The sequence below is a fragment of the Cetorhinus maximus genome, chromosome 5 (genome assembly GCF_964194155.1).
Source record: "Cetorhinus maximus chromosome 5, sCetMax3.hap1.1, whole genome shotgun sequence".
Lineage (NCBI taxonomy): Eukaryota > Metazoa > Chordata > Chondrichthyes > Lamniformes > Cetorhinidae > Cetorhinus > Cetorhinus maximus.
In genome coordinates, this window is record NC_135883.1 from 70,483,984 (window position 1) to 70,498,234 (window position 14,251).

Here is a 14,251-nt window from a genome sequence, read left to right on the forward strand (position 1 = left end):
TACAGTTAGTCCCCACTTAAAGTTGTAGTTGCGTTCCTGAAAAGTGTAACTTTAAGTGAAATAACTTTAAAGGAAACAACTTTAAGGGAATAATATTTTCCCATTAAAATTGATGTAAAAAATGTAACTCCTTTTTTGTAGGACCTTCCACATTTGAAAAAAAAACTATACCCTGTAAGTTGAAATGCTTTACATTGCTAAATATCTGCATTGGTAAATGAAATAACTTTAAAAACAAAATAAATTTTAAAAAATATGGAAGAAATACAGCATGGCAAGTTCCACCAGACCTGTTTCCTGAACCTCCTGCTTGTCATCCCCCTCTCTAACCTTCCTGACTGCTACAGACCATTCCTCTCGCCGACCCTCCGGTTCCCGGTCTCACTTGCTCCCTAACCCACCCTCTTTCCAATTCTTGCTTATGCTGAACTTCCCACTTCCCTATTCTTGCTCTTGTTGCTTCCCTTTCCTGAACCCTTGCTGTGAGTGAGGGCTCTGGAGATGAGCAACGAGAGGCAAGAAAAGCAGCTTCGACTTGATTCTGCAAGTTGGATGGTCAGCAGCGAGGATGGGTTAGGGAGTGAGAGAGAAGCAATTTGGAGGAGTGGCAAGAAGGTGGGTCAGGGAGCGAGAGAAGTCGCTCCAGAAAGGTCCCAATCTGGTCTCTCAGCTCTACATCAAACCGGCAGGAAACAACTTGAAAATGAAACTTGCCATGCTAAAAGTGGAAACAGATCCCATTAACTGATCGTGTTAAAAGTGAAACAACATAAAACAGGACATTAAATGAGGACCTACTGTAAACCAGTCACAGGCACACTTCTCTGTTGTTTCTCTGATAATATTAGTTGCCTTTTTTAAACTATTTTCTTTTTACAGTAATACACAACTAATTTTACATCTCAAAGTCCAGATGCATGTTGCAAACTTATAATGGAGTGACTCTGATATTTATTGTAACCCACTCCTTTCTTGGCACTATGTTTTCTCTACTTACTTTTTCTGGATTCAGCACTTTCTCTCTGCAGTTTTCTGACTCCATGCTGTCTACCTCGTAGTTGCCAAGTTAAAGCTTTTCACCAAAACAACTGGGACAGTAGGGAAAGCTAATGTTGCCAGGTTAGAGATCACATAGCACACTAAAACACATGCAGGCAAATCAACAAAACATGCATCAGTTAAAACATTTGTTCTGGAGATAATTTTACCTGATTTACCCCACTCTTGGAACTCAGTGCCTGCTACGTGTGGAGTAGATGCTTTATACAAAAACTTTAATGAAAGTGATTTTCACATTTAACATATGTTATTTCACATTGACCATGGGTCTAAGCCCTGAATGTATTTTGTAAATGTATGTGGATTATATGTGAAAGTGTTTAAATAGATTTTGTATATGGAAAATTGCTATCACCAGGAATAATGTGTTTTTAAAAAATGTGATCTGCCGTACAGTGTGGTACAGTTATAAGAATAAATGAAATTTATTTTGGCTTTCAGATGGTAAGATCTTTGAAGAAAAGGTCAAATCGATCATGTATATGCGGCATTGTAGCAGCAGTGGAAAATCTAGTGAAAGTCCTGGCTTTTTATCTCCATCTTCCTTCACCGCTGTCGCAACAGATGGTAGGCGGTTCTTCAAAATCATTTGTTACCTAGTTAACTGCTACTGAATTAATTTAGTGTACATCTTAACCTGTTCAGTATCTGCCTCTCCCGCTCCCTAACCCACCCTCTTTGGTACTCATTTACTACATTTTGTAAGCGCTTTGTTTTCATTAGCCATTAAGTTAGTTTGGAAAATCAGCTTGGAATTTAATTTGGCTATTCATATTTAGGCAACAGCTTAGCTGATACCAGCTATGTGACCTATTAATAAACTGCTTATTAGCAAGTCACATGCTTGGACAATTTTTCCATTTGGGATGAAGGTGTCCCCTGTCAAGAAATCTCAGCAAAACCTGAAAATAGAGAATAATTAGTTGAGATTAATATTTCCTGACTTCGATTTTTCATACTTGGCATTTAGGCTGTAGTAGATTTTAGTCATTGTGATTTCCCATCTGACAGACCAGATAAACTGAGTTGCTTTTTGTTGAATGTGGAATCCATGGGATGGGTTGGGGTGTGGTGGAGGGAAAATCAAAACGGTAGGATGTCATATTAATGTGGATTTTAAAAATTTTAATATGATCTAAACTAGGTACAGTGTGAGGTGGAAGAAATTCTTCATATTAAAAATGTTTCCAAATAATTAATCGAACATGAATAAATTTGCTTTATATTCAAATCAACCATTACTTTACCAGATGCAAATCAACAACAACAGAAAGATTTAATGTTATCCGATGCCGTAAGCTTCATATTTGTTTTATCAGAATACATGAATAGACAACCATTCTTGCTCATGTAGGGAAAACTGTGTAACTCTACTAACATACCTGGTTAAAACTGCAAAGGTTAAAGAATAATCCAGCCAAGCACAAATGTCACTTTAAGATAACTAACAGCTTTCTTTTTACCATTCTTCTCTCGGTTGTATTGTTTTGACACCTCTTCACAGGAATTGAATTGAGAATTAGTACTATTTCATTATCACTTATATAATCTAGAACAACATGTATGGCATTTTGAGTAAACTATAGAGGGTAGTAGAGGTGGGGGAAGAAATAGAGGTACAATTGCTTCAATTTATTTATATTCTGCTACTTTTTTTCTGACAATTTACCCCTCCCGCATGGCGCCGACTCTTGTTTGTGGTCTGTTTCCACAACCATCATCAGCTCTCCAGCACCTCATTCAAGTGGCCATTCTCCCAATGTAAGACTAGAAGGTGAATCACAGCTGGCTTTCCCACCATGGAGGCATGAAAGCTGAACTCAACCCTGCCCGTGTTCAACAGCATTTGCCAGGAATTGAAACTGAAGCATTCTCATCCTATGTTAGGTTGGGACAATGAAGCCAATGTGACAACATTCAGCTATCATCCTGGCTGAGATTCTCGAACTAAACACAGACCAGGAATCAAATCTATGACCCTGTGTTTTGTATAGGTTAGCACTACATCAAATGCTTTCAGCCACAAGGACATCAAGGAATCTCAGCAATTTATTTTTTTAAGAACATCATGCCTGTTGGGTCAGGCGATTTCTTCACTGTATACAACATCTTCTGTGATTGTCAGTAGATTTTTCTTCGGCCCTTAAAGTTGGGGTAAAGTTAATATATAGAAGCTCCCAGGGCCATCACAATAATAATGGACCACCCCAAACTATGTTCTCATTTAGTTAGTAAAGCTGAGCGGAAAGCAGCAGGATTTTCTAAGGGCCTACATGACTTTCTTCAACATTGGTTAGAGGGCTGCCAAATCTTTGGGTTTTGCTCCTGGCCCGTCAAGACCTGATCTAGTTGCAATTGGATGAATAGAGCATCTGAGTTTACAATCGGCAGTTAATAGATTCTGTCACCTCCTGCACTGTGGTTTTTGATATCCGCAAGTAGTTGTTGGGTTTAATTTCGTGTCAGTCCAATTTGACTACAATATCAAACCTTAACAAAAGGCAGCTTTGGCCAGTGAGACTGCTCACTGATAAGAACATGTAAATGAAAAAGCAAAGTGTTAAAGAGTCTCCCTTTAGAGACAGTCGTTGGGTTTTCTGTCATTTCACGGCATGCTTTTCATGTTAGGTATCCCTAACTGTGATGATTTAAGCTTGGGATAATAAGTGTTACCACAGTAGCTAATCACATGAGAATTGCAATTAGAATTGTGGCATTGTAAAAGAAAGAGATACATGGATAGAAGAAAGCTAATTCTATTTCTCTAGGAATAAAAGGTATAAAGAATAACATAGAAAAAATAAATTAAATTTAATAAAATAAGGAATAAAGTTCTGTGGAAAAACATGGAACACATGCAAACTGATAGTGATAACCTCGGTGAATTTCTATCTTGCCTTATTAGATCATAACACATTTGCAAGTTAACATTCATTAGTATAGTAACATCCTATTTTTATTTTTTCTCCATTTCCTAGGAGATAAAAGTCAAAGCATCACATCAAATTATTCAAAGCAGGAGTCTCCTTTATTGCCACCATATGAGCAGTACTCCCAAAGTCTACCAGTTACCCCTTCTAACTCACCACAAGTGCGAATCCGAAGAATAACACCAAGAGTTGAACGGAGCTTTGCTGACTTAAGAGAGGTTTCTGAATGCGAGTCCGATTCTCTCACTTTTTTGCCAGAGAATGCCCCTAAAATGAGTACTGCAGAAACATTGAAAAGTACGCAGGATGAAATGTACCTCAGCAGCTGTGAGTCAGCAAAAACCTTGTGTGAGTCTGCAAAGGGAGTTTCTGCCCAAGGTGATGCAGATGGTCACATACAAGAATCTTTGGAACCTGTGGTACAGCTGGATAACCTAGCAAATGTGGCTTCCAGGATTGGATGTGAGCATATTGCAGACGAAAGCAACAGCATTTCATCAGTCCTGGAACCAGAACGGCAACAGGAAGAGGCTGGTGATGAAGGAATAAATCGACCTGATAGTCTCCGAGGACTACAGACATTCCAAAGAAGTCAGAGTAATTTTACCAGCCTGGGATTGGCATTTCCTTCCCAAAATGGATCTTTAGTTATGGCACGTTTGCCAAGTATAGCTGATAAGAATTTGATTCCTGAGGAATGGGAGAGCTTTGGCTTTTCACCTCTATATGAGCGACCCTATAATGAAACTGAGACTGCTACAGAAAGGTAACAATTCAGTTATTCAATGTACCATCAGATTATTTAAAAAAAACAGTATCCTTTAGCCATTAACAAAGTTTGCTATACCAATACCAAATAACCATAACCAGGACATTTTTGTGGGGGAGGGGTGCAGGGGGAAATTCCCTCTTTCACCCTGTACTGGTCTTTTTTTAAATTTGTTCATGGGATGCAAATGTCACTGGCAAGTCCAGAATTTATTATCCATCCCTAAATAACCATGAGAAGGTGGTGGTAATCTACCTCCTTGAACTTTCGCTATCCATGTAGGCTGTGTGTCTTACTGGGCCAGACAACTCCTGTTGATGAGAGGGTGGGCATGTGACATCCTACTGGGCCGATTCTAAAGCTGCTGTTGCGTTAACTTATGAAACTCACAGGCAGAACCAGCATTGCCTGTTTCAGCATACCTATGTCCTCTTCTGGAAAGATAACTGACCGTCTAGCACTTCCTTACAGCTGTGTGGCTGAAAGACATTCAGAGTGTAGGGGAGTCATGTCTGTATCCCTACTAGCTTGTGTGCGATGGCTGATATAATTTACAGGGTCAAACAAGGCAATGTAATTATCTTATCAGATCTGTGTGCTATAACACTTTGAAGTCCCTCTAGCTACCCACTTGCTGTGCATTTTGTCTCCGTAAAACTCTAGGTGAGCCACTGTAAAGAAACTCCTGTTTTTCATAGAATCCTAGAGTGGTTACAGTACAGAAGGAGGTCATTTAACCTGTTAAATCCATACTGACCCTTTGCAAGAGCAATTGACCCAGTGCCACTCCCCCTTCCTTTTCCCTGGGAACCCATCATAAACTTTCCCCAGTCTGAAAAACAACCATTCACCACTTTCCTGTCATTCGGCCAATTTCATATCCATTCTGTGACTCTTTTATTCCATAAACTATATCTTTGCTCGCAAACCTGTTGTGTGGCACTTTTAAATGCTTTTTGAAGTCCATGTACACCACATCAACCACGTTACCCTCATCTACCCTATCTGTTACCTCATCAAAAAATTCAAGCAACTTAGTTAAACGCAATTTACTTTTAACAAATTTGTGCTGACTTCCCTTAATTAACCCACATTTGCCCAAGTGACTATTAATTTTGTCCTGAATTATAGTTTCTAGAAGCTTCCCCACCTCCAAGGTTAATGTAATGAGCCTGTAGCTGCTGGACTTATCCTTGCATCCTTTTTTGAACAAGTGTGTAACATTTGCAATTCTCTAGTCTTCTGGTATCACCCCTGTGCCTAAGGAGGATTGAAAATCATGGCCAGTGCCTCATAATTTCCACCTTTACTTCCCCCAGTATCCTTGGATGCATCTCATTCAGTCCTGGTGCCTTATCAATTTTGAATGCATCCAGCCTATCTAATACTTCCTCATTATTAATTTTTAACCCATCAAGTGTATCAACTACCTCCTCTCACCATGATTTGGGCAGCAACTTCTTCCTTGGTAAAGACAAATGCAAATTTCTCATTTAGTACCTCAACCATGTCTTTGTCGGCATCACTCCTCTTTTTACCACCCTTTTACGACTTATATACCAATAGAAGACTTTTGGATTCCCTTTTATGTTAGCTGCCCGTCTCCCCTTGTTCTCTCTCTTTGCTTTTCTTGTTCGTTTTTTTGAATTCCCTTCTGTACCTTCTATATTGAATCTGACTCTCAACTGTATTATCTATTTGACATCAGTCAAAAGCACACTTTTTCAGCTTCAGCTTATCTCTACTTCATCATCCAGGGAGCACTGAATTTGTTTGGCCTACCTTTGCCCATTGTTGGAATGTACCTTCACTGCATCTGAACTATCTCCTGTTCATAGGAGCCTATTGTTCATTTATAGTTTTGCCTGCCAATATTTGATTCCAATTTATCTTGGGTAGATCCATTCTCATCCCTTTGAAGTGTGTCCTCCCCCAATTAATTATTCTTACTTTGGATTGTTCCTTGACCTTTTCCATAGCCAACCTAAACCTTATGACACAATGATCACCATCTCCTAACTGTTTTCCTACTGCATTTGATATACTTGGCCCACCTCATTCCCAACAACCAGGACCAGCAACACCTTCTTTCTGGTTGGATTGGAAACATCCTGATATCAAAAATTCCTCTGGACACACTCTAGGAACTCTTGCCCCTTTCTTCTCTTTACCTTATTATTGTCCCAGTCTATATTAGATTTTCAGTGTGGGGGATGTGATGGCAAAATGTTATTGTCACTGTCTTAATTTCTCCAGGCATTTGACAATATTGACCATGTAATCTCCTTAACTGAAACAAAAACAAAAAATGCTGGAAAACCTCAGCCGGTGGAGAGAATCTGTGGAGAGAAAAAAAAAGTTAACATTTCAAATCCGTATGACTTCTTCAGAGCTAAAGAGAAGTAAAATGTGATGAAATTTATACTGTTTAAGGGGGGTGGAGCAGGTGAAGCAGGATAGAAAGCCAGTGATAGGTGGAGGCAAAGGAGAGATTGCCAGAGATGTCATGGACAAAAGGACAAAGGGGTGTTAATGATAGTGGTACTGGCTAAAGGAGGTGCTGATGGTGCCATTAAAGTCAGAAAGCAGAATGTGATAATAGCAGGACAATGGCAAGCACTCTGGAAAGAACAACATGAACAAGTGACAGATGGCCCTTGTGAGGGTGGGGTGGAGACGGTGGTGGGAAAAAAGATTGAAAATAGGATAAAAGGTGTGGATAAAACAATGAATAAAAATGAAAAATAAAGATAAAAATAAGTGGATAAAAATAAGAATTAAAAATGAAAAAATAAAAATTAAAAAATGAAGATGAATATTGAAAAAAGGGGATAAAAAAGGGGGTGACGATGGAAGAGAGGATTCATGGTCTGAAGTTGTTGAACTCAATGTTAAGTCCGGAAGGCTGTAAAGTGCCTAATCGGAAGTTGAGGTGCTGTTCCTCCAGTTTGCGTTGGGCTTCACTGGAACATTGCAGCAGGTCAAGGACGGACATGTGGGCATGAGAGCAGGATGGGGTATTGAACTGGCAAGCAACAGGACAGTCTGGGCCATGCTTGTGGACAGACCGAAGGTGTCCTGCAAGGCAGTCACCAGTCTGTGTTTGGTGTCTCCAATATAGAGGAGAACGCATTGGGAGCAGCGAATGCAGCAGACCAAATTGAAGAGATGCCGTTAGACCTGCTGAGTTTTTCCAGCATTTTCTGTTTTTGTTTCAGATTTCCAGCATCTGCAGTATTTTGCTTTTAACCTCCTTAACTACTTTTTCTCCACTGCTTAATATGACATTGTTTAAATTGTTCCAATCAAATATATCCAGTTGAAACCATTACATGTTCTACCAAAGCTTCTCCTTGTTCCCAGCACCATTACGCCAGGAGTATCTTAAAATCCACTCTTGCTGCTACTCCTCTTTGTTGCTCCTGGGTGACATCAGCAGTATGCACACAATAAAACTTAACCATAGGCGTAAACTAATACTTCCATGGTATTTCTGTTTCAATCTCTCACATACACATACTCAATTTATCAACATGAATTGATCGGATGAAACATCCAGTTCTGAAACTGAAGTCCCAGAACTCAAAGGTAGAGCAGGCTTTTTACAGGTGAAATTTTTAAATTACTAATTTTACAACTAATTATAGTGAGAAACACTTTTAATTTTGTTATTTTGGCTGCACTGACCTGAATAGGAAGGACAATAGTGTCTAAATTACTAGTAATTTGATTGGTTTTGAGAGTCTTGCTGGTTTCTGATTAGTGGATTTGAAAAAATGAGCAACTTGATTGGTTTGTTGAATTTTAATGTGTTACTGATTTGTCATATTTGAACATATCAGTATTGTTAACTAAACAAATATTAGTTACTTCAGCTGATCAGAAGAGTGTAACAGGTGATTTTTTTTGTGTTTTATGCATATCTATGTGACACATGGAATGTGAGCAATACATATGGCATGACATGATGGACACAGGACCCCATAGAATTCTGCAATAATTCAAGTTAAACTTCTGTGACAAGACCAGTCAAATCTTGCACCAATAATGTATTATTTTAGCAGCAGACAGAGTTGGCATATGATAGTTAAAGTGCAGAACTGGTGCAGAAACTGCTTGGATGCCTACCTGGTGCCAGGGTGAGGGACATCTCCAACCAATTTGAAAAGATATTGGAGACGGAAGATGAGGATCAAGTTGTTCTAGTCCAATTTGGATCAAAAGCTAAATTAAAGGATAGGGCCTCGGGGCAGAATCTTTGAATTATCCCCTGAATCACAGGAAATAGGAGCTAAAGACCATATGGTCCATCGAGCCTTCTTTGCCGTTCAATACAATCGTGGCTGATATTGGGCTTTAGCACCATTTTCCTGCTCATTTCCCATAAACCTTGATTCCCTCAGAGACCAAAATTCTGTTTATCCTAACCTTAAATGTATTCAGCGATAGAGCATCCACAATCCTCTAGGATAGAGAATTCCAAAGATTCACAATCTTTTGAGTGAAGTAATTTCTCTTCATCTCAGTCATAAATGATCAGCCCCTTATCTTAAGATGGTGCCTCCATATCTTTTTTTCTGCTGGTCAGGGAATCTATCTCTCAGCGTCTAACCCCTTTCGAATTTGTATGTTTCGATGAGATCTCTTCTCATTTTTCTAAACTCTAGAGATTATAGGCCCAATTTACTCAGTCTCTCTTCATAGGACATCCCCCTCATTCCAGGGGCCAATTTAGTGAACCTTCACTGTACCACCTCCAATGCAATCTACTGGAGACCAAAACTGGTAGAATAGATAATAGTTCAAAAGCAAATAATAAGGAGGAGAGTAAAGTAACAGTCAGAACTTGTGTTTTAAATGCTGAATGTAAAAGGAAAACTAAAAGATGTAAAGTAATCAAATCAAAAGAGAAAAATAGGAAACGTGAAGAGAAGGACATGTTAAGGCATGTGGCCCAAATAGGTGTTATTTATACAAATCCATGGAGTATGAAGAATGAATTGAATGAATTTTAGGCACAAATTCAACTTGGTGGGTAGAACATGGTAACCTTTATAAAGTCTTGGGTTCAAGATGGTCAGGACTGGGAACTAAATATGCATGGTTATAATGTCTACTGGAAAGATAGGAAAATGGGGGAGGAGTAGCTTTAATGATTAAGGATGAAATCATTTCAGTGATGGGAAGGATAAACAGGCAGTGGAGACTTTATGGGTTGAATTAAGAAATAGAAAAGGATTTAAGAATGTAATGGGAGTGGTTAATTGGCCCCTGGTAGCAGCTGTGAATTGGTAGTGTATGTAAATGCTGAGATTAGACAAGTATGCAGTAAAGTGACTGAGTGAAACTGTGACAAATGAATTTCAGTGTAGGCAAATGTGAGGTCATCCACTTTAGATTTAACACTCCCCATGGACACCCTGTGCCTACTGACACACTCCCCAGGAACCATTGAGTTTTGAAATTTGCACATGTACGTTTCTTCTGATGTCACCATGCCCATGCAGCCCTGCGCAGATAGGCCTTAATTACGCATGCGCAGGAATCTGTGTAGAGTGATACTGGCAGGCTGGGTGCAGCAGAGTAACATCACTAGATTTCCATGCATGCGCCAACCAATGCGTTGGTGGGGGGAGGTGTACAATATGGCGAGAAAGCCAAAAATTGGTTTCACGCCAGAGTGGGGAAGGAGTCTGGAGGGGGAAGGAGTAAGTAGTGGGGGATATTCAGATGAACATGCAAGGGAGGAGGGGTCTGTGGAGCCAATGACTGCCTCTTGGGGAGCGAACTGAGAGTGAGTGTGGTAGGAGGTAATGGTAAATATGAGAAAGGGCAGAGAGAGTCAGAAGGGTGGGAGGTTAAAGGTGCGTTGGTAGCGGTGGAAGGGACGGTGAAGGTGGTTTGTGGGGATTCGGAGGCAGACACGGACCCTGGGGGTGGGAAGGAGGAGGTCGGGGAGGTCAATGTGAATGGGGATGGGATTCTCAGGACGGGAGGGAACATGCATGTTCACCTGAACATCCTGGAAAGACAAGGGCTCGGGTAGGTAGGTGATGGTGGGGAGGTGGAAGGTGATGCAAGGGGTTTCGACAGTGATGGGGGAAGAACATGGGTTACTGGGGGAGGGGAAAGCACAGGGGAGCTAATCAAAAACTTGACTTTGACCATCGTTGTCAAAATCGAAAGTGAGTGGAGCCTCCTGTTGGATGGGCAGAGGTGCTGCATGGGAGTGCAACCAGGTGGGTGAAGATGCAGGTCAGCTCAGATGGACAGCTGAAAGAGAACCCCAGCAACTAACATTGAAAATGCTTGGGACAATAAGATGAGTGTGATGAATGAAGGCTCCGCGTTCGTGGGAGAGTGCTTGCATGAGGCTCCGAAAGGCCCTGCAACACACGCGCTTCTCCCTCCTGAATCACTCGTGGCTTGGCTGTGTGCCGCTGAACTGCTAGTGGGATGGGGGGAAATGCAGTGGGAGGACTTGTGAAGGCTGTCAATGAAGCTGAAAGACAATATTACACATTATTCAGCGTAAGTAAATATATTTTCAGGTTATAAAGTGACAAAACCCATGCAACCACTTGTGACCAGTTCTTAACTTCTTCTAGGTGCTGCCCCAACATCCACAGCATGGGTGGAGACAGTCTGTGCAATGGTTGGCCCTGTTACCTCTGATGACTTTGGCATGTGCCCTTTGAAGGGCCAAGGCCTTGAGGGCCCCAGCTTACTTTGGCTGCCCTCCTGTGGGCTAGCTGCTCCCTCTGAGGTGACAGAGGACGAGGTTGAGGGATCACAGGCATAGGGGACTCTGAGGGAGCGGACAGCCTCTGAGATTCCTGAGTGGATGATCCAGGGGTGTCCAGCTGCCACTCCTCCTCCCTCTTAGGTGCCTGAGGGGCCCGGCCTGACTCCTTGAGGGGAAGGAGCACCTAGAGGGATGTCGAGCTGCCCTGTTTCCCCCTCGCATTGCCACTGCAGGAACTCACCCATGGCTACCACAATGGACTGTAGGACCAGGATCCTCCATGGCACCACTTCATCAGAGAGCAAGCGGACGCACTCCTCTGACTCATGTGCCACTCTGCTGAGGGTTTCCAACAGCTCTGTGTAATGTTCCCTCGCCTTCTGCTGACTCTCCACAAGGAGTTGGAAGGCCAAATCCAGAGGTTCATCATCTGACTCAGACCCCAGAAGTCCTCCGAGTGCGGGGGAGCTTGGCTGAACCTGCCTCCCCCTGCTGCGGACACGTGACCTTGCGGTGACCACCAGATTGTGAACCCGAGCATACACTAGATCATGGTCCCCCTGAGGTGTGCGTCTCTGCACTGGTGGAGGGTGTGGGAAAGCCGCTGCCGCAGGCACGGTCCACATCCTCACCAGTCAGCGTGATCGCACGCTGCACAGTGAGAGTGAGGGGTCTAGCATGGGGTCACGCCACCACCGGTCTGGGACTTCTCCCTGCTGTTGTGAGACAGCTTCTCCTGCATGAAAACAGATGGAGAGAGTGTGAGCAGGACACATGGCACTGTGTGGAATGGTTATGTAATGAGTGGAGCCATGGATGGGATGAGGATATGAGCCTGATGGAGATGTGAGGGTGTGTGAGAGAGTTAGTGGTGTTGTCTGTTGCCTTCGAGCTGTGAGATCCCTGTGGATGTGTGATGGGTTTGGGAGTGTGTGAGTTGAGAGTGATCAGGTGGTTGACTCATCTGGCGGAACGGATGAGAGCATTCATCCTCTTGCTGCACTGGATGGCTGACCATCTCTGCGCTCCAGTGGCGCTGACCGTGGCTGCCACAGCCTCCCAGGCCGGATTGGTGACTGGTGGATCTCCTGCGGCAGAACGGGGATAGGGGACATTGTGGTGACCTTCCACTGCATCCAGCAGGCACCCCAGAGAGGCGTAACTAAATTTGGGTGCTGCCTTCCTCTTTGCTTTTGGGGGCCATCTGTCGCCTGGAGCAGATGTGGTCTGTAAATATGAAGTAAACATGCGCTCTGGTGGGCTTGAAATATGGCATCTGGAGTGAGGAAGCGTTGAGGTCACGGCGTGGCAGGCAAATCCAAGCCTGCCTGCCAGTGATCCGGAGTGTTTCCCATGAATCGTTATTAATGAGGCAGGATGTGCCAGGGAATGGCCGATATGGCGCAAAAACCTGCCGTTGCAAAAAACTACCACACTTATTGCAAATCTGGGATGATTCTGTCCAGTGTTTTTGTTAACCAAGGGTATTAAGGGTTCTGGGGAAAAGGCAGATATATGGATTTGTATCACAGATCAGCTATAATCCCATTGAATGACAGAAGAGGCTTGAGGAGCTAAACGGCCTACTCCTTTTCCTATGTTTCTGATGCATTAGATATAAGAAATTGGTGCAAATCACTTTACATGCCCGACAAGTGGCAAGAACCGAAAAGAAAGTTGCAATAACACTTATGCCAGTGAAAGAGCCTTTAACTATGATTTGCAGCTGCTGAACATTATACAACTCAATTCCTTTAGCGTAGTTCCCCATTTTTCTCCTGTGTTCTGGCTGCTATATTGTCATTATGAATATTACACATAACGGCTAAAGCTTACCATCATGTCCCGCAGCATTAAATCCAAATGAGAGCAAGCTTTTTTGCTTTAAAAATAAAATAAACTAACCTTGGGCACTGCTATCATGTAATGATCCCATTTGCAATGGACCATACACCGAAGTGAGTTTCCAACCATATATGGGTAATCACCAAGGCTGCCTACTTCCACCTTTGTAATATCATGCGACTCTGCTCCTGTCTTAGCTCATTTGCTGCTGAAACCCTTAGCCGGGGCAGAGTGAGAGAGATTGTAGGGGCAGAGTGAGATTGTGGGGGCAGAATGAGAGAGAGTGCGGGGGCAGAGTGAGAGAGAGTGCGGGGGCGGAGTGAGAGAGAGTGCGGGGGCGGAGTGAGAGAGAGTGCGGGGGCGGAGTGAGAGAGAGTGCGGGGGCGGAGATAGAGAGTGCGGGGGCGGAGTGAGAGAGAGTGCGGGGGCGGAGTGAGAGAGAGTGCGGGGGCGGAGTGAGAGAGAGTGCGGGGGCGGAGTGAGAGAGAGTGCGGGGGCGGAGTGAGAGAGAGTGCGGGGGCGGAGTGAGAGAGAGTGCGGGGGCGGAGTGAGAGAGAGTGCGGGGGCGGAGTGAGAGAGAGTGCGGGGTCGGAGTGAGAGAGAGTGCGGGGGCGGAGTGAGAGAGAGTGCGGGGGCGGAGTGAGAGAGAGTGCGGGGGCGGAGTGAGAGAGAGTGCGGGGGCGGAGTGAGAGAGAGTGCGGGGCGGAGTGAGAGAGAGTGCGGGGGCGGAGTGAGAGAGAGAGTGCGGGGGCGGAGTGGGAGAGAGAGAGTGCGGGGCGGAGGGAGAGAGAGTGAGTGCGGGGCGGAGGGCGAGAGAGTGAGTGCGGGGCGGAGGGCGAGAGAGTGAGTGCGGGGCGGAGGGCGAGAGAGTGAGTGCGGGGCGGAGGGTGAGAGAGAGAGTGC

The 14,251-nt window shown here is 43.5% G+C and overlaps 1 protein-coding gene across 4 annotated transcripts in view; it reads left to right on the plus strand.

Moving 5' to 3' along the window:
• lyst (lysosomal trafficking regulator) overlaps positions 1–14,251 on the plus strand; it is a 491,836-nt gene that overhangs the window by 234,211 nt on the left and 243,374 nt on the right. For all 4 annotated transcript variants that reach the window (XR_013576613.1, XM_078541985.1, XM_078541986.1 and 1 more), the window contains exons 22-23: positions 1,501–1,626; positions 4,038–4,755. Coding sequence is in view for 3 of the 4 variants with exons in the window: in XM_078541985.1 (XP_078398111.1) it covers positions 1,501–1,626; positions 4,038–4,755 (844 nt within the window). In the remaining variant the exon portion in view is untranslated. The remainder of the gene's footprint in view (positions 1–1,500; positions 1,627–4,037; positions 4,756–14,251) is intronic.